Here is a 16,707-nt window from a genome sequence, read left to right as displayed (position 1 = left end):
AGACAGAACGGGCGACTTGAACTTTTTCTAGGCGGGCACAAAAGGCGTTCCGGTTTGTCATGGAAGGAGGAGTAGAAGGGATTGACATGGACTCCTAGACAGAATGTGACATTTGCACAAAAAAGGGGGACTCAAGATGTTGCTGCATGGCCTGGTGACGACATGTTGATAGATGAGGTTATGTTCGCAGCTTGAGGTCACACATAGTAGACATGAGCCAATCATGATGCGTCTCATTCCCAAGTCCAGCACGGCCTAGTTCAACACCGACATCCTCCCTGTCTTCCATGCAACTAATTCTCTCCCTCTCTCTGTAAGCTGATGACAGTGCTGGACTTTCTCGACCTAGAAAACTAAGAAAAGTTCTATCTACTCCTCCATATCAGGGATCTGACATGCCCTGTACACGTGGTTTCCTTCAGAGGCGGGGGGCTTTGGTTGCCGCTTCTTCTGCTTTGTGGCCTCCTCACACCCCCCTCCATTACTATCATACGTAGTAGCTGTTTGATGATGATGATGATGATGATAATGATGCCGTATTGTCGTTGTGTTTGTGTGTTTGGAACGTCCCGTCCGTCTTTGGCCCTGGCACGAAGAGCAAAACTCCTGGCACCATGCCGCTTTGTCTTTGTTGCCATCAAGATGTGTGCAGAAATAGGTCAATGCCAATGGTGCGTGGTTCAGTGTGACAGACAGAGATGATCGGGCGCAGGCAGAGAAATTGTGCAAAGGGGATCTGGTTTAAGGAGGGGGGCCTGAACCGTTCATTTCCATGAATTAGGGTCGACATCTTGGTGTATGGTGGCCCCCGATGCTTCGAATGCGGTCTCTCATTATGTTTGCCCCCTCTACCCTACCGTTTCCGCACCTCTGTCGCCCACCCATCAATGCCATCTCCCCGGCTGCCCACCTCTAGTCCGTTGATTCGGACGCCTTTCATGCCGGGAGTGTCGTCGAGCCACAAATGTCCTGCCATGCCACCAGCGTTGGCACGTTTCTCTGGGACAAGCTCAAGCATCGGAGTCAGGAAATCAGCAATGCGCTTTGCCTCGTCCTCCTTGAAGTGATATTTCTCGCGCAGGACATCTGGCAAGGCCCAGTGTCGCAAGCGATGAATGTTACGCAACTCGCCTTTGCGGTTGAAGATCTCTTGTGACCACTTGCCAGACAAACAGAGCGACTTGGGGAAAGGCCCCAGCAGCTCAATGATCTGCGCAATGTGATCGTCGTCCTTGCCGTACTTGGTTCCCGATTGGGGGTCGAACAGGTAGTCACCAGTGATCAACTCAAAAACCTAGAGGTGGGGAATCATTAGTTCTCAATGTCTTTGGAAGTAGCTGTTGGTCGTCGGAGGGCAAACGTACCATCGCCGCCATACTCCACACATCAGTACTTGCGCCCCATTTCGCCCCAAGTATAACTTCCGGCGACCTGTACTGCCTGGTCTGGATATCGTTGGTAAAGTGGTGGTTGGTCCAGCAGGCGTTACCCAAGTCCGCAATCTTGACGCTGATGATGTCGAAAGCGTGGGCATCTTCGGCCTTGCGCTTCTCGCCGGAAGATGGTGAGCTGCTCGTCTTATCGAGGGAGATACCCGAAACTTCTTTTGTGAGGAGGTCGCTGCACAGAGAAAAGGCGGTCAGTCTCAGGTATAGTCATCCACTATTTTGTGAGGTGGGGTATACATACGCCGTCTTTTCGCGCGTCTTCTGGTCAGCGTCGCGCTTGGGAGAAGAGTCATTGGATCCTTTGCCTGAGCATAGGCTGTTAGCGCTTTTCCTACTTGTGCGACCAGAACCATGCGCCACAAGGTCGTTACATGCAGCGGGACCTTTGTGGGTGGCGCAACTCGCGGGGACACAGGTGGCGGGTGCTGGGGAGACGTCGCATACCTTCGTGCAACATTTGACCGAGGCTCGTGTGAGAGTTCGTGGAGGGGAAGAGATTGTTGTGGTTGAAGCTGGCATTGAGGGGGGAGGGCAACGGCTGACTGCCCGTGATGAGAGTCCGTCTCCTCCTGCGGCCGTTTCTGTTGTTTTCCTTGTCGCTAGGCTCGCTCTTGACGACCTTTTTGACGATTTGTTCGACGTCGCCAATCTCGATGAGGACATTCTCGGGCTTCAAGTCGGTGTGAATGATGCCGCATTCGCGGTGGAGATAGTCGAGGCCCAGCAAAACCTGCTTTGTGATCTGCTTGACCAGGGGCATGGGGATGCCGCGGTGGTTCCATTTCTTAATTAGGCCCAACAGGTTCTCGCCCAATACCTCAAAAACCATGCAGACGTGTGTGCCGTTGGGGCCCTTGTGTTCGAAAGAGTCCAGGAGGCTGACTACATGTTTGCGGCCAGGGTGGTCGGGCTTGGCCTGGACAATCTTGTTGAGGAGTTTGATTTCGTCAATAGCGGTTTCGGTGTAGTGGGCAGCAGAGCGGACGACTTTCAGAGCGACGTGCTTTCCAGAGGTGTTGTCTCTGGACAGCCAGACGGTGGAAAAGTGACCCCATCCAAGCTTTCGCACGACTGTGTATTTGCCGTCCTTGAACTTTTCGCCAATCTGGACGGGGTGGTAGCCGCCCTTGCAGTAGTCCTCGGAATCTTCCTCGTCGGCCGTGTTCTCGGCGGGGTCGTCGCCAGACGAAGTCGAAGTAGGCGAGTTCTGCATGGCAGCAGACAATTGGTGGGTTCTGCGACAGAGAAGAAAAAGGTCAGCTTTCCTGTGGAGGCCATCGAGACATGTGCGGGCAGAGACAGCGCGGCGCGGGAAAAAGGCGTCATCAGAATTGTGATCAAAATGGCGGGGGTGGAGAATAGCAGTGGCAGTGGTAGCAGCAGCAGCAGCAGCAACAGGAGCAGCAATAACGGGTGGGTGGCTTGGTGGGTGAAGATTTCGCGGCGCCAGTCCAAAGCAACGAAGATGGACTCGGGCACCACGAAATGCGATGACTTTGGAAGGGGGTTTGGGAGGCTAGAAACCTTGTCTTGAGGAAGCTCATATTTGCAACATTGCGCATCCAGCGCGAACAATCCTATAGTCAAGAAAAGAGAAGACAGAACGGGCGGAGGTCCGGGCAACGGGCGGGAATCAAAACAAGAATGAAGGGGAAAATATCAAAAAAGAGTGCGGATCCAGTGCGAAACTGGCGCCGCTCACAACATGGGAAAGTAGTGACAGCGGCAAGTCCAGTCAGGTCGTGACCGACTGGGGTGGGTAAAGGTTGAATGGGAGGGGAGGGGAAGCGAAGGAGGGGGGGGGGGGGAGTGATTTTGGGCGAGGGACGTGGAGGTAGAGGACGGGAGAGGAAGAGGCGAGCGAGGCGAGGCGAGGCGCGGGAACAATCAGCCAGGCGGTAGGCGTGCACTAGTTAAGGTAGGTAAGGTAGGTAAGGAAGGGCAGGTTAAAAAAACTGCCTCCGACGTGGAGGTGGAAGAGGAGGAAGGGCGGAAGGTTGAGGCAGGTAGGTATGGTAGGTAACGGTAAGGATAGGTAGCAGAAAGAGGCACGTAATATGGAAGGAAGTAATAAAAGCAGGCGGGAAAGGGTAAGTAGGTATGGAAGGTCGCAGCAAGCAGAGCAGAACGGGCAGCAAAGCAGGGCAGGTAGCGCGAGAGGGGTCAGTGATGCGCGCAACGGGGGGGGGGGGGGGGGGGGGAGAGAGAGCGACTGCTCAGTGGTCTGGCAACGCAAAAGTCTGGGCCACCTTGGCCAGGGTCGTCGGGTCGGATCAGGACCAGTGGGGAGGGTGACGGTGAGCGCTCACTCTCGCGCGCCAGCCAGCCCAGCCCAGTCAGCCCAGCCAGTCTGTCAGTCCCGCTCTGTTCTGTGCTGTTCTGTTCACTGTCCAGTCCAGCCAGCTCAGTCCAGTCGCGATATGTCTGAAAACTATCCAGCCCCTCTGTTGTATCTCTGTCCGTCCCCAGATGCCGTGAGTGCAGATTGTCAGTGTGCAGCAAACCAGCTGTGAGTGATGAGCGCAGCAGTCCAGTCCAGTCCAGTCCAGTCCAGTTCAGTTCAGTTCAGTTCAGTTCAGTTCAGTCCGGTCCAGTCAGGTCAGGTCAGGCCTGGTCAGTCCCCGGTATGCAGTCGGGTCGAGTTCGTGCAAAAGACGGGCACATACGACAGGCAAGCTTCAGTCAGGGCACCCCGTCAGGTCAGCACAAACCTAGCACTTTTTTTTCCCTCCTCCTCCTCCTCCTCCTCCTCCTCTTCTCCCGTCCATCATCCCGGCCCCTCGCGTTGCCGGCCTCTCATCATGGGTATCTGTCGCACCGGCGGAGCAGCGCAGCGCAGCGCGGCGCAGACCACATCAATAAGACAGGTAGATGCACCTCACCGCGCTGCTGCTGCGCATCATCAGCCCTGGCAGAGTGTCGCGGTGGCGGCAACAGCTGGCGACCCGTAATACCGCTGGGTGAGCGGCCGTCTCCCACCCTGTGCGGTCCCTCTCTTGCCTCTGCCCGACCTGATGTTTTGCGCGCCAAACAACGCTTCAATCTCCTCCAATGGCCGGCCCTGTGTGCAACCGCAGCGCATGCGCCCGATCCAGTGACAGATCCCCGCCGGGTATCTGTTCCGCTGGGGCCTTGCTGTCTGTTCCTCACTCTTCTTCTTCTGTTCTGCTTGTTCGCTGCCGTAGCGTCTTCCAGCGCCATCTTGTTTCCTGCTTGACGCATGCTTCCCAGATGTCCGGAAGTGAGACAGTCTGCGCGGCGCGGTCCTGGGCAGAAAGCACTGATGACTACTGATGCCGCTGCTCCTTGTGCCGATTGGGACTGGACTGAACTGAATTGACTGCACTCGACTGCACTCGACGGCTCAAACTGGTCTGGTCTGGCTGGAGGGGCCCCCATCCATCCATCCAACTGGCCCCCCGTACTCCGCCCCGCAGCGACGCGCAGGGAAGGACGTGCGGCATCGGGCACAGTTTTAGACAGGATAGAGGGGTAACAACTTGGCAGGCGGAGTGTGGTAAGGTAAGGAAAGGCAGGGTAATGTCCTGTATAAATGAAGCTCGGGACGCCAACTGGCGTCCGTATTGAGATGATGACAACCAACAATCTCGACGGTACCCACCCGTCAAATAATGGAAATCAAACAACACGGAACCTTCTTGGTCGCTGCAAATAAAAGAAATCGAAAAAAAAAAAAAAAAAAGGTACAAGGAGACCATAAACACACTTACTGAGGAGTTTCGGTGGTGATGATGGGCTTCAAGCCCTCCTTCTTGCGCTTCTTGGCGACCGTCGAGTTGCCATTGGCATTCGCGCTGGCATTGGCGTTGACGTTGGCAGCCGCGGGCTGCAGAGGCTGTTGCGCAAGCGGCTCCGAAGCTTGTTGGGTGCCGTTCATGATGGGCAGTGGAATCGGCGATGCGGTATGTAAAGTATCGTCCAGAAGGGTGAGTGTGGGGGACAGACAGAATGGGGGTCACGGCCGACCGTTCCAGATGGGCGAGGCGAGGTCAGGAGAGCGCACCGCCGGTGGCCTTGGATTGGCGATGTTCCGTCTGTGGTGACCAGCCCAAGCTCGATACCCGATTGTAGCGCAGCGAGGACGGGCGGCTGTGCGTGCGTGCGTGCGTACGAGCGTGTGTCAATTGTCGGCCTCGTCCAAGGCAATTGGTGTTGCAGCCCGTAGGGGCTTGTCTGGTTCGGAGTGGTATCGCGGGATTTTCAAAGTCGTACAGGTGGTCGCGCGTTCGGGCAGCTGGCGCAGAGCAAGAGATCTGTTGAAAGCAGGGGCGGCAGAGGTCAATCGAGGACGTGAGATGGCAGGCGAAGCGGCAGTCGGAAGTGCGTGAAGAAAAAGATGGCGTGGTGGAGCTCTTGTCAGAGGAGATGTGAAGGCGGATGCGGGAGGAGAGAGCGATAGAAGTCAATGGCGAATGAAGCTGGCGATGGAAGCGTGGCGACCGGATCCACGGAGATGCGAAAGAAGTGTATCACCAGGTTGGCGCGGCCAGTCAGCAGCAGGTAAGTCGGCGGGTGGGATTCATCAGATGTGCTCCGATATGATGCGAGACGACGCGCGATGCGGCGGGGACCAAGATGACGACGGCGACGAAGGCTGTGGCGACGACAGCACTGAGCAACGAGCGGACAGGTTGCCTGTGTGGTGGTCTCTGGGCGCGCGGTGTTGGAGGTGTTGGAGATGTTTACTTGCGACCAAGTGGCCAAGGCCGATGGAAGTTGCGTCAAGTAAGGTAAGGTAAGGTAGGGTCAGGTAGGAAGAGGCAGGTGTCAAGGCAAGGTCAGGTACCTAGGCAAGGTACCTTGAGGTGTGATGGATGGGTTTGGCAAGGTCAGGTACCTCAGCAACAAGCAAAGCAAGAGAAAACGGAAGACAAACGTGCCTGAGTGGCTGGCTGCTGGAAAAAGCGCAGAGCGAAGCAAGCAACAAGTTCGGATGTTTTTTTTTTTTTTTTCGTCTTCTTCTCTCCTTGGGTGGGAAGGAGGGGTGGTTGGTCTGGACACACAACAGGAGTGTGAAGTTGCGCCGTACGTATGCGTACCCATTGAGCGATGATACCAAGCAGTGCCTGTCTCGTTCTCGTCTTAGTTGCCGTGCCTGGGCCAGGAGGACGTCATTGATGGAAGCAGGTTCGAGGTTGGGTACATAGTAGGTACCCGTACCTTAGTGTGTCAGTCAATAGTGGGGGTGGAGGACGGGGGTGCAAGACGGAAGAAGCCAGTAGAGATGCGTCAACTGCAGACCAAGCACCAGCACGACTCAATCGGTGGCGTCTTTTTTTGGTGGATGGATGGATGGATGGCATGGATGTGGAGGAACGGGGGTCGAGGAAGCAGGTGTTCGAACGTAAGTGATGGAGCAAAGCAAAACGCACGCATCGTGGACGTGGAATTCTGACGGGTGAAGCTATCCACCGTCATCGCATCCAGCATTTGCTTGAGACGAGAGCACCCATGGACGTTGATTAGCATGGTGCTGAGTGCTGATTGATACACAAGAGGACAGACAGGACAGGCAACTCAAATGTTGAATCTAGCGCGTGCCGACGTCCAAAGAATGTTTGACACCGGGTTCACTCAGCGTCGGGTCTTTGGTGCGCATCCGGGACTTGCGAGCCACGATTCAGCCAAGTGCCTCCAAGTCGGCGGGACGAGACTGCGATTAGATAACACGGGCGAAGTGGATAGGTCGAGGTGGACCAAGCCGCAGCGCTAACTGCATCCAGCGGTATCCTGTTTGAAAGGTGCTCAATGATACGTGCGAATACCCTCCACTGTGCAAATGGTGCACTAATCCTCTGTCAACCTCCACTGACCAAGAAAATACCCAGCACGATTGATGGCGGCATGTCCTATCAGAGCTTCACCGACGCACGCCATCACATCGCACATCGTCACTAAGGTATTCGTACCTAGCGACCGGGTATTAAGTGGGGAGGAGCAGGGTTTGTCCCCTGAAGCACAAGGCAACGGCCGCTGAGCGGCTGCTGTTGCTGAGGTGAAGACGACGGGAGCCCTGTCCGACCGTCGAGACCCTTGATTGCCGGTGACCTCACGGAGACAGCCTGACGCAACCGGGCAGGGCCTCAGCTGCGTCCCGGCAACTCTCATGTTTCTCACTTCACTCAATTCGCCCATCCTTAACCTCAGCTGCTTGCTGCCCCTGGATTTTCTTTTACCAGCTCTGTCGTTTGCGGAACTCACAAACGCTATCGATGTACACTACACATGTACCATACTTCGAGTAGACTCTCAGGGACGGCTAAGGATATAGCTCTGTCGGTCTCATCTTATTGGACGGAGCTGAACAAGTTGCAACAGGCTTTCCCTTGTTCCGCCACCCATCCATCGCGACTCGACAACTTCTGCAACAGACATTTTCCCTGGATCTAGCCACCTACTTACCCACGCCCTTGGGTCCGAAGACTTTTGATCAACTTTTTTTTTTTTTTTCCTCCCGCGTCCTCGTTCGTTCGCCAATGCTGTTCTTCCCGCCACCTTGACGTACACCGCCTTGCCCGCAGCACTCAAGGTGAGACCCCCGACACCTGAGAGCATCCGTCAACAGACCTCCGGCTTTCTTTGACCTTTCATCTGATAAGCAAGAGCCCTATTGGTCCGCCCCGCCAGTCACAGGGCTAGTCGAGGTGATGGCTCAGGTACATGACCTGATTGGGTCTTCTTGTTTCTCCTTGGCGCTCCTCGCGGGACGCAATCCCAGGCCACGGCGTCAGACACACAGAGACAGACCGGACCATTCCATGTGAGCAGGTCCCGCCTGTCACCTGCCAACTATCATCATCGAGCTTCGCGCCCAAATAATTGTTCAGTGTGGATGCAGTCTGTTTCAGTACTCGTGATTTCCCAGATTTAAATGCACTTGACAACGTCCCTATTTTGGGAACCCCCCCCCCCATTGCCGGCGACGTGGCCGCGTACTGCCCTCGCAAGGGAAGCTGCAGGGCTGTCGCATGCGGCGTCGGAGAGGGAAGCCTGCGGTGTCGTTACCACGGTCTTGGCAGTCTGGCCAACGACCAGCTTCTTCCGTGATCAGAAGAATGACATCCGATGCGGGTCAACCGATTTCCGCTGCGAACCCCGTGTTCCGTGTGTCGGGGTGAGCCTGCTTCGGCACAGGAGCCGGCTTTCAATGTCTCATCTTCTGCCGGACCTCAAGTTCTTATCCAAAGAGCCTCTTTCATTCCGATGCATTGAGGCAGATTGTCAGCAACCACGCCCATCGGAAAAGACAAAGCCAGTTACCCTTTGAACGTGAACAATGACCGCATCGAGGATCGCCTACAATTCCTTGTTCCTCCAAGCCACCTCCTTCCTTCAAGTTTTCTCACTGTCGAGTACTTCGCTCGTTGACAAGCATCATTCTACCTCTTGTAGGCTTCCGCTTTGTGATGAGCCTCATCTTCGGAATCAAGAAACCTCCTTTGTCATGCGTTGACAATAAGAGCTATCAAAGACATTATGCTTTTGCGACCTCAATCGCGGTTTATGAGTGAAATGCTCTATATATACGGGAGACGAGGGGGGAATCATGGATACTTGAGCAGCAGCTCTTCACAACGCGTACTCACTTCTCTAGTTGTAAGATTATCATTACCATTCTCTTCCTCTCAGGCTAGCTTTGTCGATATCGCAGAAATCGCCGACTGTAACCTACCTGTAATATGCCGCATTTCTCTTCCACAAACCTTGAGCTGGCCTTCAGTTTGCCGAGTCACGTCAAAGATGAGTACGCCATGAGGCTCACAAATTCGGCACTTCAAGAGAAGCACCTCGATCCAAGATGGCGGTACGATGGGCATATTATCGGCAACCAGGATTACCTCGAGGTTGCCTTCGCCACAAAGCCACATAGGCGGACGACTTGGCCCAGCGACTACTGGTTCAAGCCCATTCACCCACTCCAAGACCCTCTCACTATCTCCTCAGCAATGCATACTGACTTGGCTCGCCTAGCCGAAAGACACAACATCGTTGCCAACGAGATCCATAGCTTCATGCGCTTCCCCCTCGTCAGAGCAGTCGTACGCACTTTTCTCATCGAGCTTGAAAGACCCGAAGCTCAATACGGCCCGCAGCCAGACGACGAAGATATCGTCGGTCGACTCGAGGGGATCTTGTTGAGCACGACGCTGTCGGACCGCCAAGCTCTGTTGACCCAAACCACCGCGGTTGGGCCAGACTTTGCCGACAGGGCGCTGTTGTTGTGTTTGATTAAGTTATACGCTCACTTTGAGTCCTGGAACCGCTGGACGTTTGGGTCTAGCGGGTATATACCCATGCTGCAAATCCTCGTTGCCGTCGTTGGCCTATTCTGCAACGCCTGGGTTCACGCGCCCGTAATCGACATTACCTGGGGCCACCTTGGCAAGTCTCTGTCCCCGCCTTCTCTGTATAGTCATGTTATCGACCACAGCGAGCCTCTGCCTAGCACCATCCTGACCCCTGAGATATGGATGGAGTGGTCCCTCATGTACGACCCCTGGATCAGACAAGCAGACTCAGTACAACTGACGACGCCCGAAGACGCAAGGCTGTCCTCGAAGCTCACTTTAGCGCCCCCGGTTTTTGTCGCGGAGGTCTCCGAGCCAGAAGCCGACAAGGAGGGACGTGTTACGGTGAAGTATCTCAGTAAACCTGATGAGGAAAGATGGTCATTTAAAAGCATCCTCGATTCCAGGTGGGCGGGCAAGAAACCGAAGACGGGGCTACAATATCTGGTTGAATGGGAATACGCCGAGCCCTCGTGGCAACCGGCAAGAGATTTGCAAGGCTGCGAGCCGTGGGTCTTGCAGTTCCACCGGTCGAGTCCGAAGAAGCCTGGGCCTTTACCTAAGTTGAAGCGATTTCTTTAAGGTCCCTATCGTGTTTTGGTGGGTTCAAAGATTCAATGATTCTTTCCAGGGCTTGGGAGACTTTGACGTAGAGGCTTGGATGGGGGCCAACAAAGAGGGTCAGCAAGGTGCTACTGGTTGGAATATCACGCTACACTAGGGAGATGTATAGAATAAGTCGGATGGCTGTTGCTTGTAGGCAAGTTCAGGCGAGTTGTTGCCCATCCTTTAACTCTTATAGTCAAATTCTAAAGAAAGAAATACAGGCCTCTCTAAAAATCATTATGGTTGAGTGCGGAAGGCTTTACTTTTGGTCTCACCGCCTCAGTGATGAATGTGGTCTCGTGTCAACGATATCACATATCCAGTAGAAACCAGAAGGAAAGACAAGATCGGGTTTGTTAGTGCAAATGTAGCCGAAAAAATGTACAGGATACTTGTGGCAGGACTCATAAGCCCTTGCTCAAGGATGCGCTTCCGTAAGTCCTGAGTTGTTCTGGTCGCGATGATGTATTGGTTTGCTATTTGTCCTCATCTTGGCCCCGCCGGTATCCTGCTATCTTGTTGTGTTAGAATGTTGTTAGATAGGCTACTCCGAGGTGTGTCAAGTAGTCGTCAGAATCAAAACTTCACCAATACTGATAGCACTAGGCATGTAAGCAACTGTATGAGTTGGATCAGCCGCCTATGTTTGGCCAACCGTTATCGAGTTCATCCTCTTCGGAATGCCCGGCCCAGTTATTAAGGTCTATCTAGTACTCCGAGGCTACAACCTAAGTCAAAGTAGGCTGGCTGAAAATGTTGGGGCCGGCCCGTGTGCATCCACATTGCATCGGAATATACGGGCCTCTCCGGCAGGGCTCGGCATCGGAGCCGGAGCTAATGCAACTTGACATTCCAGGCGCTGACAGCGGGAAGATTCGTTTCTAGCCTCTTCGTAATAGTCGCCGGCTCACTCCGTTTCCGCCACACGGGGATTTGTCAATGCGTCCATTCCAGTCAGCCCTGCGGCGAGCACGTACGAGGTCATTCTCACGCTAAGGCGGAGCTTCTGAACGGCCTACCTGAGCTGACGGCAGAGCCAGACACGATGGCACGGCTCGTCAAATGACGTGGCAGGGCCTTGTGACTTTGGCTCGAGGACCGATTACTGGATGGTGGTTCCTTGGGTTTGTGCCAATCAACGGCTGGGTGCATCCAGTCGAACATGTGATGGCGATGCTACAGAGCGCAAAAGGTCAGTTTTAGTGCCATGATGTCATGTCTTATCTCGACAGCCGCTCAACGGCACTGCGACCTTTATAGACGCCGTAGCGAGGACGACTTGAGAACGCCTCTTCCGGCTTACCCCCATGTGTCTCGGGCGGTTGAAGTCCCAGGCCGCGCCGAAAGAGCCGGATGGCTACGTGTACGTGGTTAGGGGGCCAGTACAGGATTACTCAATCGCAACGGTTAGCTGCCGAACTAGCAGCAGCAGCAACAGAAGTAGCAGCTTTGACCTCTACGCAGACGGGAGGCCGGGACGTGCAGCGAGCGAGCGAGGGGGCGCATGGAACAACGCAGAACACATGGAGGCGCCATCTGCCCGTGGACAAATGACAAGTCAACCAGCCATCTCCACATTCCAATCCACGCGCGATATCCGAACGTTGCGGAAATAAGGTAGGATGGGGAAAACCTGAACGTTTGGGAGGGTATCGACGGGATGTTGCAATAATGCCGTGTAGATGTATTAGTGGGGGAGCGCCTTGAAAGCCTCGGCCAAACGGGAGCTGGACCAAGCTACCTAGGCTAAAAGGTGGAAAAGCTTGTACCGACGGAAGTCCCCTCCACTCCCTGTGGAGGACGTCCCTAGGAGGTATCGACCTAGCCACTTGCCAAGATAGGAAATAGTGCACCATGCCGATTGGCAGAGCAAAACAGAGCGAGAGCTAGACATTACCACGAAAAGCTCAAAGTCGCAAAAACGAGGGAGGCAGATCGTGAGATAATTACAAAGCCATGCCAACACGTCTCGCTTCGTCACGCGAAATTAAAGTTAATGTACCATCTTCCAGCTGCGGATCTTCATGCCCATCTGCCTCGCGTGCTGAGCCATAAGGGCTTCAGCAATAGTTAGAGCGGTCATGGCCTCGACGATAGAAACGGCGCGAGGAGCAACATTGGGATCCTGACGGCCCCTGGCAGCAAGAATAGACATAATAGCGTGGGCAAAGACAGCCTCAAGCCTATCAAAGCACGGCTCGCCGAGACCTGAGGGGCACCCGCGAATGATGTAGGTTAAGGTACCACCAGTAGAGTCATGCTGATCGCGGAGCTCATCAGGGCAGCGCACGGGAAGGAACTCATCTACCTTCTCGCGGGTTAGGGAGTCAACAAACTCGAGAAGCATAGGGTTGCCACTCAGGGAGTCGATATCGTCGTCGCTATTGGTTGAAGGCCTGTCCTCAAAGAGCTTGATGTTGCCAACCGAGAAAACAAAAGCAACGATCTCGATGCCGTAGACGTAGGAGAGGCACGGGTAGAGGTCGATGGTCTTCGAGCCGTAATTAGTCGTGAGGGCCCAATCCCCCCATACTAGGGGATTAACATCATGGCAAACATCATGACTTCCTGGGTTCTTAGCAGTTTAGTGGAGGAAAAGGACTCACACGTAGCGATGTCGTAGAGATATTTCTTATCGGTGACTAACTTCGCAATCGAAGGCAGTACGTACCCCGTCTGCCAGGGAGAATGCGGAAAATATTCCAAAGCTTGGGGGAACTCCCAGGAAAATCCCAAAATGCTCTTAGATATAGGCTAGGAATCGGGCACCTGGATGAGGACTCCGAGCTAGGGCGGCGATGCTTAATTAACCGCCCATTGATCGCGGTCGCTATGTGTTCGTGGCACACTACCGAGGTAAGGTCCATACCATACATAAGTGTAGCAGGGTAGGTAGGTAAGATAGGTGAGTTCCAGTTTCAATCGGTCCCATGAGGGGTTCCCACTAAAATAACGCCGCATCCCCCCCGCGGCCAAAAATGCACCCTCCTCGATGACCTCCAGCTCCCCTCAACTCCGAAGCGAACTGACGGCGCAAGGCGAACCCTGCGGCAACACCAACTCCATCAACCGTCGCGCACTGTCCCCATCCGTCCTCCGCATCTCGCGAACCACGCCATCTTACTCTTGGACCCCCAATTCATGAGTTGCATCGTCCCAAGCCACTTCCGTCCGCCCTCCTCCGCGCGCCCGACGACACACTCATAAAGACCGAGCATGTGCCCCGCGCCCGATCATGGAACCTCAGCCATAGAGGATCCCCGACCCGACGACCACCACAACAACAACCTCTCCGCGACTGCCACAGAGCCAGCTATTCCCCCGGGCGCAGACGTCCGGACCAGAGCCCGGACCATGACGAGCACCGAAGAGATTGACAACACCATCATTCGCCCGGGCTCCGTCCGCATCAACGTCAAGGGCGCTTTTATCGTCGACCCGGACTCAAGTTCTCCGAGAAGCAATGGCCGAGGTTCTCCGACCCATCACGAGACGAGCGATATTCGCCTGCCGAACCACCATGCCGTCGTCAGCCATATCGCCGTAGATGTATGCGCCCTGTCGCTCCCGATACCTGCTTTGAGTCTCTCTTTCCACTTGCTGACCTTAATCGTCCCCCAGATTGGCGGTTCCCTAATCAAGCTTGTCTACTTCACCCGCGAGGCCGGCTCCAAGGAGCCCGGTGGCCGCCTCAACTTCCTCAACTTCGAAACGGATCGCATAGACGACTGCATCGAGTTCATGCGCCACCTGAAGGACAAGCAGCAAACACTCAATGGCTCCCAACCAAACGCCCTGAGCGTCATGGCAACGGGTGGCGGCGCATTCAAGTTCTACGATAAGATGCGCGACGTCCTGGGCGTGGATGTCTTGCGCGAAGAGGAGATGGAGTGCCTCATTATCGGTAAGCATACACCTCCAATTGGATTCCCCGGCGAATAACCAAGCTGACTAGCGGCATGCGCCACGTAGGTCTCGACTTCTTCATTACCGAAATCCCCAGGGAGGTCTTTACCTACAGCGAAACCGACCCCATGCACTTCGTCTCGCCCTCGGAAAACATATACCCTTATCTCCTTGTTAACATTGGATCTGGCGTCTCGATGCTCAAGGTCTCAGGCCCCAACAAGTACCAACGTGTCGGCGGAACATCACTTGGCGGCGGAACGCTTTGGGGTCTTCTGTCCCTTCTCACAGGTGCCCGTACTTTTGACGAGATGCTGGACGCGTCGGAACAGGGGGACAACGCCAAGGTGGACATGCTTGTTGGCGACATCTACGGTGGTGACTACGGAAAGATTGGCCTCAAAAGCACGACTATCGCGTCCTCTTTTGGCAAGGTCTTCCGCATGAAGCGTACCGCCGAGAACGAGGCCGAGGACCACGGCGGCCTTCATAACGGCGACAACAAGAACCGCGGTTCCTCATCCGCACAACCTGAAGAGGGTTCCACAGAAGAGAGCCATCATGCTGCTGGAGAGAATGCTCCGGACCAGCCCTTCTCCAGTGCGGATGTTTCAAGATCACTATTGTATGCCATTTCCAACAACATTGGCCAAATCGCCTTCCTCCAGTCACAAATCCATGACCTCGACCACATTTACTTTGGCGGTTCTTTCATCCGCGGTCACCGTCAAACAATCAATACTCTGAGTTACGCCATCAAGTTCTGGTCTCAAGGCAAGAAGCAAGCGTATTTCCTTCGTCACGAAGGCTATCTTGGCTCCGTCGGTGCATTCCTCAAGCGCCAACCCCGGAACTGGGGCCGTCGTGGATCGTTTGAAGAAGCGCAACACCTCGAGCGGCGTCTTCGTGGTCGGGTAGCGCTGCATAACCCAGAGATGCAAAGCTTGGTGGACGACTATGCCTCGGAATCAGGGAGAGACTGAAATAGCAATACCCGGGTAGGAGAAAGAAAGAAAAACAGAAACGGACAACCAGTAGAGGCGGTCATTTGGTGCATAGGGCGTTGTGGCGGCATATTCTGGCATTTACAGTCCTCAGCGAGGGGCCATTTGCGAAAAGATGTGAGCGACATTGGGCACGAGACGTTTAGGTATTGGATTACACCCATGCCATCCCTTACTTTACACACGTATTCACCAGTTTAATGTTATCGTACGCGGCATGGACTGCTGAAGCGGCCAATATCTCGCGCATAGTTTATACATTTACCATTGCAACCGTTGCCAGCAAAGGCCTACTGTGATTCAACCGTATCTTCCAGTCGTTCCAAGTCAACTGCAGCCGTCTGCAGGGCCTTCACTGAAAGATTGGTCACGCCTCTGTTCTCTTTTATAGATGTCCCCCTCAGCATAATAGGGTAGGTATAAAGTGATTCCACTTCTTCTGCTTGTTCTGGCGCTGGAGTCTTCTCTGAAGCGACTGGTGACAAAGGTCGACCTAGGTGTCCAAAATGACCGGCTTTCCTTCATTTATCTTATCGGGCCGCATCTCTTGGTAAACAAAGCACTGAAGCTGGCTACACCTCTGTCGGTAGACTTCAAATGCACAAACCGAATCTCCGCCGAGACAATATCGCAATTGATTTTGTCGGGGTTTTTGATAGGAAAAAGGGCCAGCCACGAGGTTCCGTGCCAAATCAGACGATGCCGATTTGTTTTCGGCGCAGCCGGCTCAGGGGAAAGACTCAATGAACCCAAGAAAGGGTCTTTTCATGGCTGCGGGCTCTTACTAGCACTTTATTGAAAGTAATACGCGCGGCCTTGAATCCTATCTGTTGGATTTCGTGTGTAAATGGCAGAGACTGCTAGTGGCCTCATTGATATCCATATTTCAGACGGCGAAGTACGGACGAGATGGACATCAGCATTTCTAAAGAGATGTATACTATCTTGGAAGCAGAAGCAGAAGCACCGGGACGGCTGTGGCCCATCTCACAAGTCCGCCTATTTCCACTGTGTCTACGCAGCTACGTTTTCTGTCTACTTCACAATGAGTGTGTTATCATGATTAAGGACAATGGCAGGCAGAGGAAAATTAGTCAGTCTCCATCACGTCATCTACCACTGAAGTTGTCATAGATTTGCTAGCCTCAAGGTGACGTGGGGAAGAAGCAGCAATTCTCTGCTTCTTCTCTATCTAGTCCCAGGCTGTTCGTATCCATTGAGCTATGTTGTCTTGAAAGTGGTTATTCAATTTGCTTCTTGGGGAATGTCGCACGCCTGCAAACCGTTGGTAGTGATCGATGCAATACGGAACACAGAGGAAACGATTCTTTTCCCACACTTCCATAGACCACAAACGTCTCGAGGTATTACTCGAATTCAAAGTCGATAAGGCTGGCTGCCATAATCGCTTTCTTCGAGCTCTCCTGAAAGCAG

At 54.1% G+C, this 16,707-nt stretch overlaps 4 protein-coding genes across 4 annotated transcripts; 2 read left to right on the top strand and 2 right to left on the bottom strand.

Moving 5' to 3' along the window:
• Positions 1-853: 853 nt before the first annotated feature.
• On the bottom strand, positions 854-5,346 carry dsk1 (Protein kinase dsk1; the record flags this gene model as incomplete). The annotated part of the gene is made up of 5 exons (XM_036644240.1): positions 854-1,294; positions 1,365-1,620; positions 1,690-1,753; positions 1,893-2,683; positions 5,180-5,346. 5 exons carry the CDS (start codon positions 5,344-5,346, stop codon positions 854-856), a joined length of 1,719 nt encoding a protein of 572 aa, XP_036490536.1.
• A 3,802-nt stretch (positions 5,347-9,148) lies between these two features.
• Positions 9,149-10,339, top strand: CGCS363_v012390 (uncharacterized protein; the record flags this gene model as incomplete). The annotated part of the gene is made up of 1 exon (XM_036644239.1): positions 9,149-10,339. One exon carries the CDS (start codon positions 9,149-9,151, stop codon positions 10,337-10,339), a length of 1,191 nt encoding a protein of 396 aa, XP_036490537.1.
• A 2,017-nt stretch (positions 10,340-12,356) lies between these two features.
• aro-2-0 (Chorismate synthase) lies at positions 12,357-12,710 on the bottom strand (the record flags this gene model as incomplete). The annotated part of the gene is made up of 1 exon (XM_036644238.1): positions 12,357-12,710. One exon carries the CDS (start codon positions 12,708-12,710, stop codon positions 12,357-12,359), a length of 354 nt encoding a protein of 117 aa, XP_036491128.1.
• An 869-nt stretch (positions 12,711-13,579) lies between these two features.
• On the top strand, positions 13,580-15,252 carry CGCS363_v012388 (Pantothenate kinase; the record flags this gene model as incomplete). The annotated part of the gene is made up of 3 exons (XM_036644237.1): positions 13,580-13,912; positions 13,985-14,267; positions 14,336-15,252. 3 exons carry the CDS (start codon positions 13,580-13,582, stop codon positions 15,250-15,252), a joined length of 1,533 nt encoding a protein of 510 aa, XP_036491127.1.
• Positions 15,253-16,707: the final 1,455 nt, after the last annotated feature.

The sequence above is a fragment of the Colletotrichum siamense genome, assembly GCF_013390195.1.
Source record: "Colletotrichum siamense strain Cg363 chromosome Unknown KSG_Cg363_contig08, whole genome shotgun sequence".
In the NCBI taxonomy this organism is placed as follows: Eukaryota; Fungi; Ascomycota; class Sordariomycetes; order Glomerellales; family Glomerellaceae; genus Colletotrichum; species Colletotrichum siamense.
This window is presented reverse-complemented; position numbering and strand designations above follow the sequence as displayed.